Source organism: Glandiceps talaboti, chromosome 6 (assembly GCF_964340395.1).
Source record: "Glandiceps talaboti chromosome 6, keGlaTala1.1, whole genome shotgun sequence".
In the NCBI taxonomy this organism is placed as follows: Eukaryota; Metazoa; Hemichordata; class Enteropneusta; family Spengelidae; genus Glandiceps; species Glandiceps talaboti.
This window is the reverse complement of record NC_135554.1, coordinates 13,241,317-13,260,750: the sequence shown is the minus strand read 5'-3', so window position 1 is coordinate 13,260,750 and position 19,434 is coordinate 13,241,317. Positions and strand designations below refer to the sequence as shown.

The 19,434-nt window shown below is 37.3% G+C and overlaps 2 protein-coding genes across 3 annotated transcripts in view; both read right to left on the bottom strand.

Annotated features, from left to right (window-relative positions):
* The window catches only part of LOC144436865 (cytochrome P450 2J2-like), a 3,470-nt gene extending 858 nt beyond the window's left edge, over window positions 1-2,612 (bottom strand). The window contains exons 1-2 of the mRNA XM_078125726.1: window positions 2,546-2,612; window positions 328-1,320 (exon numbers count right to left, since the gene is read on the bottom strand). Of these exons, the coding sequence (XP_077981852.1) occupies window positions 328-1,320; window positions 2,546-2,612 (1,060 nt within the window). The remainder of the gene's footprint in view (window positions 1-327; window positions 1,321-2,545) is intronic.
* On the bottom strand, window positions 1,184-18,771 carry LOC144436616 (excitatory amino acid transporter 3-like). 2 transcript variants are annotated; one of them, XM_078125440.1, is made up of 14 exons: window positions 18,423-18,771; window positions 14,998-15,134; window positions 14,221-14,332; window positions 13,749-13,953; window positions 13,055-13,097; window positions 12,338-12,458; window positions 11,625-11,751; window positions 10,985-11,218; window positions 9,727-9,921; window positions 8,475-8,609; window positions 7,715-7,830; window positions 6,125-6,187; window positions 5,496-5,752; window positions 1,184-1,320 (listed from the first exon to the last, which is right to left on the bottom strand). In XM_078125440.1, exons 2-13 carry the CDS (start codon window positions 15,112-15,114, stop codon window positions 5,679-5,681), a joined length of 1,542 nt encoding a protein of 513 aa, XP_077981566.1. In that variant the 5' UTR covers window positions 15,115-15,134; window positions 18,423-18,771; the 3' UTR covers window positions 1,184-1,320; window positions 5,496-5,678. The 2 variants fall into 2 exon arrangements, with proteins under 2 accessions (XP_077981566.1, XP_077981567.1); XM_078125441.1 differs by lacking the exons at window positions 1,184-1,320; window positions 5,496-5,752; window positions 6,125-6,187 and having other exon boundaries at window positions 7,620-7,830.
* Window positions 18,772-19,434: the final 663 nt, after the last annotated feature.

Here is a 19,434-nt window from a genome sequence, read left to right as displayed (position 1 = left end):
ATAATTCACCCAAAATGCTGTTTACAGTAATTCTAATAATTGCATATATATATATATATTGGTATTGTCTCTACACAGTGTAGAAGTAGGCAGTAATGGATTCGATTGTCAACATGCAAGTAATTGACTGCGGTGAATAAAAATTAGCTCTTGTCTGGATAAGGTCCGGGTTTCTACGCAGAGTTCATCTCACTGTAGCTATGATTGCAATCTCAAATGTTGACATTATTTATGGGGATAGGTGAAAGGAAATGCCAGTAAGGGAATTGAAAAGAAAACTTTAATATCGACACGCACGCACGCACGCATGCATAGATTATTACTTACCGATTGACCAAGGTAGGAATGCACTCCTTTCGTTTAGTTGTACTTTCCCGGTCGACATGTCAATAAACCGTTGTGGGTTGAATTCGTCCGGGTTGTCCCAATGCCCAGAGTCTCTATGTATAGCATAGATGTTTGTCAGTATCACTGTCCCTTTAGGTATACCGTAGCCACCGATCACTCCATCACGTGTAGAGCACCGTGGCCAGCTAATTGACTCCACGGGGTAAAGTCGAAGAACTTCTAAAATCGTTGCATAGCTGAAACGGGAATTTTCGATATCCTCGATCGTAGGACTTCGGTGGCCGTTCACCAACTTCACATTACTAATCTCGTTTCTAACTCTCTTCTGAATGTCGGGACGTTCGATTATTTGCATAAAGAGGGTTTCCATGGTTTTTGCTAAAGTTATAGCTCCGGTGTAGAAATACTCTACAATAGTGTGCTTGAGGCAATCCCTGGGGGATGCGTCCTCTTCAAAGATACTTCGCTCTCCCTCCTCTTGCTTGGTTACCTCCTGGATGTACACGTCCAGGACGTGTCTAATTTTACCCTCCACGTGGGTTTCTGTCTGTTCGTCGATCAGGTCGGCTAGTAGCCCGAGCAAGTCGCTGTAAACTTTTTGTACACGCCTCTTTCTGCTATACAGTAAATACCATGAAAACTGCATGTATGTGAACATATCATGGTTGCCCTGTATTTCGCTATCAAAATCATTCAATTTGTTCACGAGCTCTTCAAGTCTGCTGTCATCATATTCAAAGCGTCGGTCAAACAGAATACCACAGAAAACGTTCATAGATGCTTTGAGTACGATCACATTGGGTTTGAACGGGGCGCCATGAAGCGCTTGCAGGTGTCCGAGAAAATTGGATACTTCAACGTTGAGAACGTTTTGCAAATTACTATTGCTTCCGACACTCAGATTGCGGTGAACGAACGTTGTAAAAGCTCTTTGGCGTTTCCAAGTCTTGTCGTAACATCGAGTGGCTAGAGCTGTAAAAACAACAGGAAGTGAATTCGTGAAATGACTTTTTTTTTATCGGTTTCGAGTCCCTGGGTAGATGTATGGAATTATCGAACTGTATTCCTATGAACGAGGTGTTTTATAATAGTTCGAGATATTCGTACATTTACAGGTAAATTGAAGATACATAGTACACTGGGCATACAAATATACAGGTCATAAAACGTCATAAAAGAGAAAGTCATCAGTTCAAAGCTTGCGTTCCGGGGAATAACCATATACAGTAATTTTAAAATCAGCATGGCATGGGAAGTACGACACATTTATGTTGAAAATACTCAATAAGACTATTATTACAATAACAATACTCTGTACTCAGTGCCTTGTCTTCGTGATCGTCTGCAATTCACATAGATTTGGGCAGCTGGCATTGTAAGCAAATTTATCAAACCATAAATGGCTTCAAGTCCTAGAAGGATATTTAAATTCACGGGAGGCAAGGAATTCAAAGTAGAAACGAAGATTAAGTAAAGTATATGCTTCGGCTTGTTGACATAAAACGTCCCAGTTGCCAGCCAAAATTATTGTGTGTGTGTGTGTGTGTGTGTGTGTGTGTGTGTGTATGTATGTATGTATGTATGTATGTATGTATGTATGTATGTATGTATGTATGTATGTATGTATGTGTGTATGTATGTATGTATGTATGTATGTATGTATGTATGTATGTATGTATGAATGCATGCATGCATGCACGCACGCACGTATGTTATATGTATGTATGTATGTATGTATGTATGTATGTATGTATGTATGTATGTATGAATGTATGTATGTATGTATGTATGTATGTATGTACTATTCGGCTTCTATGATAGGTTCGATCGTATACTACATATTGATAAACAAAATACGTGAGCAAGGCTTGATCCGTCTGACGGTATATTATTATGTTATCTTGATCACAATAGGTAGAACGTAACAACCCAATTAACCTGATTTATTTTTACAACTACCGTAGTTAACACGACATGTGTAATGAGAACAAGGCTATCATAACACAGGTATTCGCCACAAATTGATACATTCAGAGATCCAAGCGATACCGTAATTGACTCTTTGTCCGTGTACTGTACTAAAGCACAAATACAGACATTATGCAATTCTCTAAGGCTTCTAAGAGCATTGGAATGATCGACTTACTAATCACACACCGTTTCTACGCTTTGAATTCTAACATGACTGTAAACCCACCTGGAATACTGAAATTGGCTGGTTTCAGCGAAACCATGGCAACAGAGGCTTGGTTATGATTAACCATTAACCCTATCATTGACTTTTTAAACTACAATTGATATATGGATATATAGCTTTCAATAAATTTCTATTTGCTAGTATATCGAGGGTTTTTTTTTAAGATGCACGTGACACAGTCTGTAACTAAAAATTGTACCTTTTTGACCGAAATCAATTAACTGAATGTCAACCAGTACACAATATACAAGTTGTTTAATTAGCCTAATGAGGTAGATCTAGTTGAGTTGACACAGTACAATAGTGATAATTGACATTCATAAAAAGGCATGGAAACTGAAAATGATGTTTTTTAAAAATTTGTTGGTAACTAATACCATTTTACACCATATTGTGAAAGTCTGGTGAGAATACTACCAGTTGCTAGGCATGACTCAACACGTTTTAGTAAGTTGCAATAACATATAATGAGAAACAAAAAATGACCAAAAGACTATATAAAGTAACAGACTGTGTCTGTTTACATAAATACCGGCGCACTCTATGGGTGACTGAATTGTATGATAGTTTATACTCTCGAATGTGCTTTTACGGACTCTGGATACTCGATGAGAAGTTGACACTACAATGTTAGAATTACAGCTAAAATGATGTAGGCTTCGTGTTTCACTCATGTGATATGACATTTAATACACACCCTCAGACAACTTCTAATACAACCCCCCCCCCCACAATTACATAGGTGCCGTGCACAGTGGGGATGTAGACGTAGTCAAGTGTAAATGGTGATTACCAGTTAGAAAATAAACAATTACAACCATTAAAATAATCAAGTTCATGTGTAATGTTTTCATTAGAAGCCTGTTTTTACTACACTGTGAAAGAATAGCAATGCTTATCAGTGTTCGATGTGATTGGGCAAAGAATCCTGTTGTGTTTATCGTGTCTCTGTTATTGTTAGTCTAGAGTTGAAATGTGTCTATCCTTGTGTCCAAAACGTAATGTCACATGAGTGAAACATCAAGCCTACATCATTTTAGCTATATTACGAACCTTGCTGGCTTGTACTTGCAATCTCAGACATGTATATGCGAATTACCATCTTTCACTTATCAATCAAATCAAGACTACGTGACCTTTTCAAAGACCTCAAAGAATTCCGGGTTTCAGTACACTTTTTTTCATTCGTCTTGTAACTATATACCAATACCCAAATGACTTTGTATTGAGGGCGGGCTAGGAGTGTTTTATATTCCCTATAGTCGCCTCATTTTATATTTCTGTAAACAGTTATATAAACTCAAAATGAAGATTGTAAACCCGCAATTTTATATTCGTCATACTTCGCAGTCGCCAATTAACTATTTTTCCTGTTGAATATATTGTCAATACGGATCTTCATATGCCCCCAACAACGGAGAATTATTCAACTGAATGTTGATAAGAACCCCATTTAAAAACGTAATGTATTATTAACACATGTAGCACGTATAATGTTACACAGATAGGTCTGATGATGGTCATGATAAAATTCACCATTCAACAAAACGCTTACAATGAACCACAAGATTTCATTCGATGCGTTGTTAAGACATTACAGTTTAGATGTACTTTTTCAGAAAAGGCAGGCACACCAAGTATATGAAATAGCAACTATAGGTCAATGCATCACGTACGTATACTTCATTTGAAATCTGCAACACAGCAATTACCATGTGCATGACCATGAATCAAGTATCAAGCTAATGAAATTTACAAGGTTATAGGTCTCTGAATAGCATAGACTTGCTCAAGTGTCGGGACCTTTTTTAGTATTTATTTCAATGTTATTATTTCTCTTAAACACAAGACAGTGTGTTCTTTAGTGTGACGCGATGGTCCGCGTGAATGATAATTGCGAAAATGTCAGTAAACTACCAGTAACTTAAAATGAATAACAAACTCAAGACATTTGAATAATATGAGATTTAAAAATAAAATATCTACCAAATTAGTAGTACCATACTATGAATTAGCTCAGACTTGACTGTCCAGCTTGAAAACTTCGTTTAATTGCCAGAATATATACCATATGTTACGCCGGAATAAGATGGCCGAGTCTCTGGGCTAGTACCTGAGGCCAGGGAATACCGTACAATAGGCCCAGGCAAACAAATAAGTGACACTTATTGCTATTTATAAATATACAAATTACTGTTTCGATTTTCTGATTTACTGCTATGTTGACGACATAGTCATTAACCTGTTAATCTGTTTTCAATCATGAACTATTGACATTTCACGAATAGCCAGAAGGTGTGCGCGTTTTAGCTTGAATAGAAACGACCGTACCTTTTTGAAAGGAGAGTGCATTTTTTATTTTTATCGGGTCATCGACCCAGGGCTAATAAATGAAATGTTAGATTTGGCACGACAATGTATAGCTTTCTGACTGAGTCGTGTCGTGATGTGCTTAATTCGTGTCAGTTTCAAAACATTAAGGACAAAACTGTATTGTTAACTGTGTTACTTACATCACTTTCCCAGTGTGCACACCATAATACCTAAATTGTCTATTTCTCCCCCAAGGACGTACTATATAGACTGGGTTTGATTTACGAGGTCACCGATATTGTTGGAAGGTGAGGCAGTTGACCAGATATTGTTTTATTTGTTATTTATTTCCATGTACAATACACATGAGAACCCTTAGTAGCTGATATCGTAATGCCATCACCAGATTGCGTGGTCTAAGTACAAGCTATGCATCAACAAACTCGTAAAATAAACGAGGTGATTTGGAGTCTTAGGTGATATGGCGAACGATGTTAGATTATTCATTGAGAGAGCTAGAGACTTTGTGCCCACTACGGCAACAGTGGTGCGTCGGCATATAGTCTTTTCACTGCATCATACAAAAATCTCAACATATGGCATCTATAAAAGCGACAGAGTGAATATGATTTGTTACCTGAGCCGTTATTCAGGAGATTCAGTATCCAGGTAGTGGGTCGACCAGAGAATGTAGATTCGTGTTTGATGAAGGTTTCTCTGACGACCTCGATACTACTTAGCACGACCACCTGTTTGGTTCCTACGGTTAAACTGAACACGTCGCCGTATTTTCTTGCCAACTGTGCAAGTCTGCTTGCGTTCAATTGATCCAATTGAAACAGAAACCACGGTATTTGCCAACAGGTCGGTCCCGGTGGGAATTTTCGCTTCCGTCTGCTAGTAAGATACCATGTAGTAAGTGCTACTACGAAGAGAGTGATGGCCAAAGACGTCACAGGTGGAGAATCGAAACTGAACCAACTGAGTGTCCCTGTCATATTTGGTTCGAAGTCGCCGTATTCTATTTTTCTACGATCGTTTGTGTACGCCAACACATCGCCACATTATCAACTTGCCGCGAACCAGAGTTGACCTTTGTCCTCAGCCATCCATATGTCCCCACATCATTTTCATCGTCTGTACACATGACAATGCAATGTACGTGGCAATTCAGTTCGCTTTCACGCAGACATTTTCACATGTCACTCCTAACTGACTGCGTCATACACAACCTGCACAAATCACGTGATTTTAAAAATACATCACCTGTTTTATATTCCATGTGATTCACCTGACGGAGCGTTCCCTGCATGACAACACGTCTGATGTCTGCGGGTGACCAATAAATAAAGACGGTGCATATCACTCAACTATTAAAATGCAGCCGTTTTGGTTCAGTAATTGAACAGCGCCACCTATCGAGCTACGTGAAAAGTTTTCAAATTAACGACAGCAACGAAAAAAGGAAAGAAAACTTTATTTACGCAAGATGAATACATACTTTAAAAAAAACACAAAACATAACCACAGTACGGAAATTCTTACTTGCGGTCACTGTCACCACAGTCGTTTGGCGTGTTTTTGGCCGCCCGCAAGTACATGTAAGCAGCACACTGCGAAAATTTTGCCGCGATCGTCGAATGCGACCGGCATGACGAAATTAAAATTGCACGTATTTGCAGCAATTCTGCTTAGTTTACGGTGCGACGAAAACGATATTACAAGGCGTCTTTTCAACAACATGATGTCGCTCCTTGCTCCTTCAAAGACTAGAGAAATATCGCAAGCTGTAGCACACCCGTCCTTGCGGTCGTCCAGCGCTGTCGCCGGTAAAAATGCGCCGGTAAAAATCAAAACATTTGATCCTTCTTGCAGTCCAGTCGGAGGTCGATTGTCGGCGGAAATTAATCGCTTTTCAGCCCATAGCACATGCACACTGCACTACGCCCCACGAGATCTGCTTAATACTGCGCCGGTAGCTATCGCAAGTAAGAATTCCGGTTGTGTGCTACCCGCTTAACAAACAAAAAACTATTTCAGAGAACTAAAAAAATGAAAATCATAATTCTGCAACAGAAAAAGTCCACAAAAGATAACAAAAAGTTATCAAAACAAATTGCAAAAAAAAAATACGAAAAGGTAGCAAAAAACCCCGAAAACATAAAAAAGTGGTCAAAATTGAAGCGCAAGCGTCTATTTTTACTGCATGTTATTGTGTATTTTTTTTATAAATCAATATCACATATTTTGTGGCATTTGGGCAATCTAGAAAATTTGGATTAAAACGAACACTCATAGTGTTGCTGTTATATTTTTGAAAATTCTATTGCACTGATCACGAGTTCTAATGAGTTGAGTTATTTATAAAGTAATAAAGAGAAATTGTCATGACAATAGTTTGATTTTCCAGCTCTGTATAATATATATATATATATATATATATATATATATATATATATATATATATATATATATATATATATATATATATATATATATATATGTTGAGGGTAGAAGAAAATCAAGTCGGGTTTTTCGTCTCTACAAGCCTGTTTCGTGAGTAAATCACTCGTCAGGAGATGTTGTTGTACATCAACATTTATATATATATATATATATATATATATATATATATATATATATATATATATATATATATATATATATATATATATATATATATATAAATGTTGATGTACAACAACATCTCCTGACGAGTGATGTACTCACGAAACAGGCTTGTAGAGACGAAAAACCCGACTTGATTTTCTTCTATATATATATATATATATATCCATCAAGTTCTGATCAAGTTCCATTCATCTCAATCGGTATCGGTATCTGGGAGATTAACACCTTCTTCTCGATCGATCACTGGGTTACTTGTAAGGTCTATAGATCCGACTCGTGCATCAACAATCCCCGTACATATACAATCGCTGATGATGTTCACAGCTGTCCGTACAGCATCACTGGGATATAAAAAAAATGAAATGCTATTTCAATGGCACAGTCTGTATTAAATTGATGCCTCATTTTCGACTAAGGTTAGACAATATATATACCATACACACTGGAAGTAATAGGCTCCAAACAGTATGATATAATGGTAGTTGAGTATGAGGGGCGGTGGCGTTCTTTCCTTTTTGTGTTCCTAAACATGTCATCCTCTAGTGTATCATATCCAAATTCGTCGCTAGAACTACTGAGGTACTGTCTCATTCGGCTTTGTTCGGACACCCTCGGAAACGCAATCGTAAGTTTTGTACATGACCACTTCTGTTGCTGGCCATGGTTCAACATATTTCAGTCATCGAAATAATATAAAAAATTGCTTCACAATGAGTGCACAGTAACCATCACATAAAGTGCACATTTAACTGATCTTAAATCTAAGTCGCACATATTAACGATAATTAATAACGATATTTCTGGTGATACTTAGAGAAACACAATTTTTGAAAATCGAACAATTGTTAGGCCCTTCTACGTGTCAGCACATTTGATTGGAACAAAAGAGAAAGAAACGAACGACTTCACGACTAAAAATAAACAAAACTTTGATGAACAGATTGATGATAGAGTAAAATATATAATATGGAATGCTTCTACTCACAGTAGCCACTCCATAGCAACAAGTAAGGCTATGTTTTCAAATGGGATTCCTGTTGAACCGACCACTGTCGCTATGGCAACCAAACTTGCGCTTGGTACGGATGGTAAGCACATCGATAAAGTCCATGAAATGATTCTGAAATGTTTAATGTAGAATCAAGTCGTTAGAGCGGCACAATCACGAAGCGTCTTATGCAAAGTTTACTAATTTCATCGATGTTGTCGTGGTTTTTGCAAGATACAGTTTCCTCATTCCGCCAGTGGACAAGATTGGCTGATGTACATACATACATACATACATACATACATACATACATACATAAATAAATACATACATACATACATACATACATACATACATACATACATACATACAGACAGACAGACATACAGACAGACAGACAGGCAGGCAGGCAGGCAGGCAGGCAGGCAGGCAGGCAGGCAGGCAGGCAGGCAGGCATACATACATACATACATACATACATACATACATACATACATACATACATACATACATACATACATACATACATACATACATACATACATACATAAATACACAGACAGACACATACATACATACATACATACATACATACATACATACATACAGACAGACAGACAGACAGACAGACATACAAATAGACAGACAGACAGACAGACAGGCAGGCAGGCATACATACATACATACATACATACATACATACATACATACATACATACATACATACATACATACTGACAGACAGACAGACAGACAGACAAACGTACGTACGTACGTACGTACATACATACATACATACATACAGACAGACATACATACATACATACATACATACATACATACATACATACATACACACAAACAGACAGACAGATAGGCAGACAGACAGACAGACAGACAGACAGACAGACAGACAGACAGACAGACAGACACACTTACACAAACAAACATGTAATAGTTTTCCTTTCTCTATCTTTAAGGTAATTACATGTATTTACTCCAAGTGGAGATTTAACTTTGATATCAATTAAACATTGCTGCATTCATAGCACCTCCTGCATTTCATTTTAATATATTTAAGACCAGAAGCCCTAATTGGTTATTTGTTAAGATTGTCATATTGTACAAACAGGATTGGCTCTTTAACACGTAGCTCACATATTAAATAGACAAAATAAGATAATGCTGTATTCCTATAAGGAATGACAGGTTGGGCATCAAATATTCAACTGGAGATTATGGTACTTGCGTGATTGTGACGACTTGTCCCACAGTAGGTGTAATGTTGGCGGTCTGAGCCAACCACAGACTACTACTGGCGATAAACAGGGCACTCCCATCTGTCTTGAAAGCGATATTTAGTGGAATGCAGAAGCTGGTGATTTGCTTTCTAAAATGATTATTCTGTTCACAACATCGGAATATTTCGGGCATGGTGGCAGTACTGGAATAGTAAAATGAGTTCAAATGAAAACATGATTAAAAGTATTATTTTGGCTCTAAAGGAAAGGATCTCGGCGAGATCATGTACATGGGAGATGTATGTAATATAAAATTGGATGAAAACATGATTAAAAGTATTATTTTGGTTCTAAAGGAAAGGATCTCGGCGAGATCATGTACATGGGAGATGTATGTAATATAAAATTGGATAAAACGGTGATAACTCCTAAAGGCCTCTATAATTCCTTGTTCATCATGATGTAACTCGGGAAATCACTAGGTAAACATCACGATATGATATTCAAGTTATTTAAGATAAGAATTATTAAACTATTCCTGTATGTTTTTACAGTAAATATAATCTACATCGCCTTCAGATGGTCTAATAAGCAAACCAACCACTCTAACCATTCTTTAGAGTGGCCTGTCTGGAATCTGCAGGTTGTAGTTTCAAGTCCTGCGGCTGCCGTTTGTTTTCGGAATGTTCCTTGGGCAAGATTTGAACCATGATTGTGACTAAGTCAACCCAGCTGTACAATCGGGGACCTGGTAGGACAGATGTTGCAATGTGAATACTTTAATCCTGTGTGCTTATAGAGGCTGCAGTGGATTGTATGCTCCCCAGAGAGTTAAAGTTAAAAGGTCGTTCCCTATATATAGTCTACCAGCGCTAAACATTGTAAAGTACTTTAACCACAGTGTTGAAAAGCGCTGTATAAAGTGTAAACTTATTAACTAATTTGTGAATTGTATGTTTGTCTGGCTACGAACGCAGAACTTAATTACACGTTCAGAAATTTCCAATAACACCATACAGTCGACGGCATATGGATATTGGCACGGTCATCTCCAATGAATACTTATCCCTGGTTCGGCATGTCTACCAGAAAGGCATTGTAATTCTAACATTCATTGCCACAGTTGGCGCTACATACATGTATTTTACAGCCTAACCGTCTCAAATTAGTTGATTGTCGCAGAGGGCGTTGTAATATTTACGTTTTAGACAGCTTAGCGCCGTCACAAAACTGTTGGTTGTCATAGTAATTAAGTGCTATACGTACCTACTTTTAATCACCATTCCCATAACGCAACAACGAACTGTTCCTACTATCAACTTGAATGGATTACGACGAGTTGTTACAAAATATATCAAAGGTAATGTAACAAACACATGAATACACAACCCAGCGAGGACTGTGGCTGCAAACAGACCAAGGGACTGGAAAACCGCTCCCACGTCGTCAACTAACAGCATGGCTTTTGCGATCAGACTGGCTGTACCGACTGGAAGACACCTGCAATAGGTGAGAATAGAATTATCATCATTCCTACAATCAGCGTAGGACCACCACCACCACCACCACCACCACCACCACCACCACCACCACTACCACTACTACTATTATCAACTATAATGTATATTACAGATTTCTCACTATTGCTTCTGTTTTTGTATGTGACAATGTGACAATAGGAATAATCATATGAACGTATTCGGACTCTGTGTGGAGGACACACGTACTCCGCTGTATAATCTCTCATCGAAAGCGTGACTCTACCATTATAACAATCACAAACGTAACCAGTGACTATCACCCATTTATTCTTTATAAGAAAACTCTTCTGGACAGTTGCGAATGGCATGAGTGAATACAGTAATGGGTTGAATGACAGAATGTATCAAATACAATTGAACCTTACCAGATGAATGCAGTTAACATGCAGAAGATAATTGATTTGAGAGATGAGACTATTTCAAGCATTTTTCGAGTGGATTCTCTTTCTAAGCCGAGTGCCATACCAAATACAATACTGAATACGAGGATACCTAAGAGGAATAGATGATTGAAAATTTACCTGGCCATCTTTCCCTGATAACCCGAAATCTGATATAACTGTTACGTTTACTACAACTACTACCCAACCCTAATATGCCATGCAATCATGTTTTCGACCTCGGTCATGCATGCGTAATGAATTATAATTTTCTTAGGTCTTGGCCGATGCTGCTTTACGATGCCATAAGGAATAGAAAAGGGTAATTATTTTTTGATTTTTTAATTAAAAAACACTTTTGATGTGTTTCCCTTTCCTATGTGAAAAACAACATGAAGCAACATACACCAATTCTGTATTTGAAACCCGATAAATTGCAAATACTAATTTGAAACCCGATAAATTGCTAATACTAAAGAAATGGGTTAAGAGTTTGTTATTTTACGGACGGTAGTACACTAAAACACATTTAGTAATATCGGTAAACATTAAGAAACTGTTCATCACGGCCAGGCTATACGCACGCACCCACGCACACACGTACGTAATATCAATCTGTCACTGCCTCATATACTGGAATATCACCTTGTATAAATAGTTGATCAGAAAGTAAAATAAAACAAAATAAAAGTTGTTACCTAACATGTTTGTACCATCTCCATATACCGTCCATTTGTCTAACACATCTGTGTTACTAGGTGTTATGCTTGATCCATTTCCCAACTTGGTTGTGATGTTAACGTCATATTCTGTATGGACCTAAATACAACCCGTACATTGTTGGTTATGTAGTATAAATAGTACAGTAGTTTATTAAAGTGACATAATTATACTATATACACGTTCAATGACACTCCTAAAATGAATGTGATATCGAGCAATGAAATGTGGTTACATGTTAGTATGAAAGTTGAGAGAGCTTCTCCCGAAGTCTTCATTTTTTTTACCAACCCTGCTAAATGACAAATTTGCTTCAAAAGAACTATAGTCTGTTGGACACTGGTGCAAGACTCTATATGAGAAATTAACAATGGTAGAATCGCCTTTTAATCCTCACACCATGCATTGTGTTGTTATTGATTCAAGTTTTTAATTTTATTTCACATATAATGCATCGTCCAATGAACAGCTCATTTTGCCAATTAATTCTCACAACTCTGTTTTAGACAGACGCAAATACAGAGTTGGTGGAAATAAAGGCTTTTCTGGGCTTCCCTGTCATAAGAAATGAAGCATAGGCAAATTAAGACCGGCGTCACTTTTGTTCCCCTTTAGCTTCATGAAATGTGTACACCAGTTGAAGCGAAATGAAAATTAATTAACTTGCGTATGACAATATTCAAATCTCAACTTACCTTTTTCAAACATGCCAAAACAATGTTATCAGTGAAGATATTTCTGGAAAAAAACACAAGATAATATTTCATAAAAAAATGACTGATAATTAGTTTGTCAAAGGATAAGATAAGTACTTCTCAGTCTTAGTTTCAATTATTTTCAATCTTCTCTAAGAGCTCAGCCGTCTGTGATATTTAACCACTGCATAAAAAAACATTAAACTTCCTGAAGCCTGCGGTCAGTCAAGAAAAACCCTCATTCTCGTGGCCCCTCTCAGTATTGCCATCTGGGGGAATTTCAGTGTAAAGAAAGTTGATTTGTGTCGCGGACATCAAAGGTCACTTCAGGAATGTTCTCCTGAACACCAGTAATACTTTACATAAACAGATGTTGTACATATCAATGGACACAAGCGTATATCCTTTACATCAATATCAAGTGTTATTCACACGACGAGCGTCTTCTCTCTCTCTCTCTCTCTCTCTCTCTCTCTCTCTCTCTCTCTCTCTCTCTCTCTCTCTCTCTCTCTCTCTCTCTCTCTCTCTCTCTCTCTCTCTCTCTCTCTCTCTCTCTCTCTCTCTCTCTCTCTCTCTCTCTCTCTCTCTCTCTCTCTCTCTCTCTCTCTCTCCATCCATCGTTATCCACCCCCTTACTCACAACAACCTGCTTTCTAATGTACCTATCCACAAGTTGAGCGTTACATAAGCTTACCTGAATAAATCAGCAATGATATCTTGTGATTCATAATAAGAGGGTTGAAAGTTTGGGGATGATAATTCACCAAATGAAGATCCTGGTTTGATGGCCAATGTCAAGATCACACCAGTTATAGGTGCTAACAACGACACTGATAATATGTAAATCATTGTAATCAATCCTAGCTTCCCATTGGTCTTCCGATCCAATGAACCAACGGCTAGAGCGGAAGTGGTGAATAAATTAATGCCACAAAGAAGTACATGGAGTTTGTTGTGAAAAGTATTTTCCTGTGTTTATAGTTTACATAAAACTGTAAGGTGCGAAAAATGGTAGTTGTCATTGTATTAGGCTTCTCCCTGATAACTTATCATTGATAACTGTTGACTCCTTGTTAATCGTTAGAGAAGAGATGCTATAATTCATTAGATACTGTTAAGTTACCACCGATCACAGTGTTCTACTTGTTTATAATTAGATAACTTACCACTAATTACTGTTGACATCACGAGTGGAATAACAGAACATTTCAGTCCACGAAGAAATAATTCCCCAGGGATTCCAATCCACATTATGACGTCATCAGAAGGGTCGTATGGCTATACATGAAAATAATTAATAGAAGACAAGTTTGCACATTATCTTCCGTTAATGGGAGATCATGTTATAGCTTTGTCTGTCTGTCCGTCTGTCTGTCTGTCTGTCTGTGTCTGTCTGTCTGTCTGTCTGTCTGTCTGTCTGTATGTATGTATGTATGTATGTATGTATGTGTGTCTGTGTTTGCATGTCCGACAATATCTCAAAGCAAATGCATAACCTCTAGTGAAAGGCTTGGTAAATAACATATGAATATTATATATTAATTTGCATAAATAATGATTTTCAGTTATTAGGAAATAAATTATGAATGCAAGCTTTCATTTTGAATTCGTATAGTTTGGCACGTGTTATATATCTTCTTGATATAGCTTTTATGTTCAATATGTTCCATTTGCATAATAAAAGAAACTTGCCAATGTAGGAATATATCATGTATATATGGAAGCTCAAAATCTATCATTCCGACATGCAGTACGTGGAGGAACAACAATCAAAAGACTTGGTTTTGTTCTTACAGAAGGCATTTAGTTTACATTCGGTCGTTGTCGATACAAAAGTCTCAAAATATCCTTTGTATCAGTGATGTACCTGTAGAATTTCAAAAATATATTTTACTAAATACCTGGCTTGGCTTGGTATCAATGAACATAACAATAACACTGACCTTAATTGCAACAGCTAACACGAAACCAATAATAACACCGACTATCGTCAACAGTAGTAGACGATTATCTTTCATCCAACCAACACAACATGATTTCGAACATTTCAGTCCCGCCATTGTTGTATTTAAAAATGTGACTGTGACAAAAAGAAAATCAAATCGACAATTTAGTTGTAACAAACTGATGACGACCACACACTTGTTTATCCAACACCCTCAGGATGCCACAACATGAGAAGTGCAAGTTCCAAACACATGTACAGGTATTTCTAAATGAGACTGACTGTCACGAGTAGAAGAAGCTACTTCAGCTAAAAATACTGAGAGTACTTCAATGTATTGACTTTGGAGGGGCGGTTGGGAGTACATATTAAGTGTAAGGATACATCAATTCATCAATTTGTTTGCTTTTGCATGCTATTACTTGATTGGTCAGGAGTGTTCGCGTTACATTGATGTGAAGGTATACCTTTTACTATGTCAATAAACTGTCGACTTATATTATTATTTGCTAAAGGTAAACTGACAGGCCCCTTATCTTCTTACCCTGGCATAACTGTAAAGTGACATTTTGGATTGACGAATGGAAAGCAAAATACACCGTTCTATATACTCTGGTTGATGTATGATTCTTTTTGTAGGTAATAAAATGATTAATTATAGACGAAATGTCCAGTGGATTATACTAAACAAACGCACTTGGAGGGATCAGTGCTGGTTTAATGGACTCAACGGGACATGTTTCGGGGTAAACGTCTGATGCTTCAGCCGAAGCCGAAGCTGATGACAGTTCTAACTGCTGGTTTGCAGATAGTTCCATTCATGATCCTGTGTAACCTAGCATTCAGGACGAAGTGTCATGTTAATAGATGTAATGTATCATATTCAATCACAGATTGCCTTTCCACTGATCGGTAAACCTAGATTGATATCTTCCACTATCTATAGCCAAGCACATAGTCTCGATTCAGAAGTTACTTGTTGACTGGGCGTATCACTTACTACTTGTGGGCTACCAGTGTATATAAAAACAATAATTAGCATATATCAACAGAATTAATCATGAAGAACAAGTGACATTGTAAATGGTCTTAAACATAGATCGACAAACGATAGCAATTAATCAATAGGATGATTGAAAATGGACATCAAAGATTGGATCTATCTGACAGCTGACTTGATGCAATGTAACCCATCTATCACTGAAATGCTTTCCGAACAATGTTTGGGTGCAACATAATCTTTTGTACTTGTTTTAACTGAGAACACTGACCTACTTTAAAATACCAACTGGTCAAATATTCTCAAATAAATCTTAGTAAACGTATGTGTTTTGCATCCACATACATACATACATACATACATACATACATACATAAAAGTGCATTAGGATCGAAAAAACATACATACAGACAAACAGACAGACAGACAGACAGACAGGCAGACAGACATATATATATATACATACACACATACATACATACATACATACATAAATACATACATACATACACAGACAGACAGACAGTCAGACAGGCGTACATACACTCACACAGAGACAGACAGAAAACATACATACATACATATTATACATACATACATATATACATACATTCATACATACATACATACATACATACATACGCACGCACACACACATACATACATACATACATACATACATACATAGAAATTTTAGAAGTGCATAAGGAACGAGTGAAAAAACATACACACATACATTTAAAATAATCAACAACATTGACAAATGTTCGATTCCACTAGAGAAATCTACATACACTTCTACAAGAGGACATGCTGTAAAACTACGGAAACAACATGCACGATTGGATCCGCGAAAGAATTGTTTTCCTGTTCGTATTGTTACTGAGTGGAACTCATTACCGGACTATGTTGTACTTTCCAAAAACGTCAACGAATTCAAGAATAACATTGATAAACACTTTTGCACCAGATTCTGATGGGATGCCATTATCTCTGGATATTTAATCCCTAACTGAACTAAACTAAACTAAACATAAATACGTGCGTATGTATGTATGTATGTATGTATGTATGTATGTATGTATGTATGTATGTATGTGTGTGTACAACTGAAATTAAGAACTGAAATTTTCTCCTCGTGTACAGAAACAAGCAAATAAGAAAAATCAGATACTCGGTTTAATTAGAAGATCATTCACATATCTAGACAAAGAATCACTGAAAAGACTCTTCATTGCCCTTGTGCGTCCGCATTTAGAGTACGCCAATGTTGTGTGGTCACCACATTTTGTTAAAGACTGCAATTTAATTGAAAATGTGTTACGGAGAGCAACAAAATTAATTGGAGGAATGAGAGACCTGAGCTACAGTGAACGTTTGACACGCTTAGATATTCCCAGTATGTCGTACAGAAGGATGCGGGGCGATATGATAGAAGTATGGAAGTATCTTCATGGTAAATACTCTGCGAACCAGCATTTTTTCCAATGCGAAACACATAGTGCCACGAGAGGCCACCCACTGAAACTTCGGAAGTCTTTGTGTCAGAAGTCAACTCGCGCCAACTTTTTTCCAAACTGGATCATCAATGCATGGAATAAACTGCCAACAAAAATTGTTACAGCGAATACTATCAACTCTTTCAAAAACACTCTAGACAGTCACTGGGCTGAATACAAATACATCATTAACATAAACTTGGATAGTGTTTGATTTATATACATGTTACTATTCGTGGAACATTGGACTATGGACTGTTGAACATTTGATTTTTTTTTACGTTTGATCGGCTCATAGGCTTTTAGCCTTCAAAGCTGTACATAATATGATATGATATGATACATACATACATACATACATACATACATACATACATACATACATACGTACGTACAGTCACACATTCAGTCCTACCTTCTTGTACCCCAGCCAGGGCATTTCATTTCAACTTATAGTTATTAATGAGGGCATTGGTCGTTCAGGGCTTCAGAGGAAGAATCTCAAATACGTGTGCACGAGGTATCAAAGGAATTTCTTTTGAGAGCCACAATTGTATTTACTATGTATGAAACCCAATGAATATCGTCCAAGCAGGAGTTATTAGACCTAGACCATGATAACGATAACCATGACCCTGACTGTGGAATGAAAAGGAGATCTTCACGGTAGATCGTGACTTTGTGAGGGTGATCAAATAATATATATAGCTATGCCATTAGCTGTGGTATTGGTGTCAGTAGACTGCTTTCCCACGCTCAGAGAAATGTATCAGTCACTCTCCATGCTGTGTGAATCTTGCTTTCTTATCGAACATAGAAAAATGGTCCCTGGTATACATGACATTGTAAACCTCTCCACGGGAAGGATACGATGGCAGGGAGTAATTCATCAGGTTGCAAGTTAGAAAATTAAACGAACCTTACCTGGAAAGTCAAGTTTAGTAGAAATGCTACAGAATTATCTGTAGCACTGAAAGCCACTTCTTGTAGCACTGAAAGCCACGAGAAAACGTTATGGCTGCATGGATGCAAGCAGGACTAGACACGATCGTGCTTCGTACTACCTATGCAACCCTTCGGTCGCTTGCTAGATTATTCTATTGTATGCCCTGCCCCCTCTTCTAAGGGGTTAGAATGACCTGATGAAAAGGGCTTCTGATAAATTTACCACGGCAGCCTTTGAATCTGCCACGACCTCTTACATGTCACTATATCAGCTTTGTCACTTTTTTGTGAGGTCGACGGTTACGGCGCGGCGACATCCAAGATGGCCTTCCCATCGTGTTTAAATGTGTTGCATCTATGTACGTACAAAGTTCAGTGACGGCAAAACATTCTGTAAATGATCCCACGTTTTATGTAAGAACCGCCAAATACAAACATCTACCTGAAGTGTGGACGTTCAAGTAACCACGTGGATGAGAAATGGGCTTTTACTTTGAATGTTTTATTCTTAAGACAAACTCTACCATGTTTTAAAATTATACTTCATAAAGCCATGGGGAATAGTATAAACTAAATCCCTGTTTGTAACTTATTGTACAATAACGAACTTTTACACATTTTTAGCTTTGTCTAATTTAATAATAGCGAGGTTTGTTAAAATGAGGGTGTGGCCATCTTTTTCTTTTTTTACAGTATCACCCAAAATGATATTTGTATGCCATATTCAAATTGATGGGTATAATCCAGAGGCACACAGTGTCGTAAATAGGCTTCAGTTTTTTTTCGGCAACCTTCAGAAGCACTGTAGACCTTGACCTTAGATCATTTATGTTGCTGGACATGATTCAATATGTTCACAATGAATGAAGAGTAACAACTAGAAAAACATAATTTTACAAAGTATGCACCTTTGACTTATCTGAAATTAGAGTCATGTATAATGAAATTTCTATACGATAAAGCTAGCCTTATATTCAATGTTTTATATGAA

Bases quoted from the DNA above. Each gene is read 5' to 3' on its own strand.
- LOC144436616 (XM_078125440.1), bottom strand. From the start codon at position 15,114: ATGGCGGGACTGAAATGTTCGAAATCATGTTGTGTTGGTTGGATGAAA. The intron at 8,610-9,726 runs GCAAGTACCATA...TAAACATTTCAG, and splicing joins GGACAAGTCGTCACAATCAC to AATCATTTCATGGACTTTAT. The intron at 7,831-8,474 runs GTGAGTAGAAGC...TTTATATCCCAG, and splicing joins GTTGCTATGGAGTGGCTACT to TGATGCTGTACGGACAGCTG.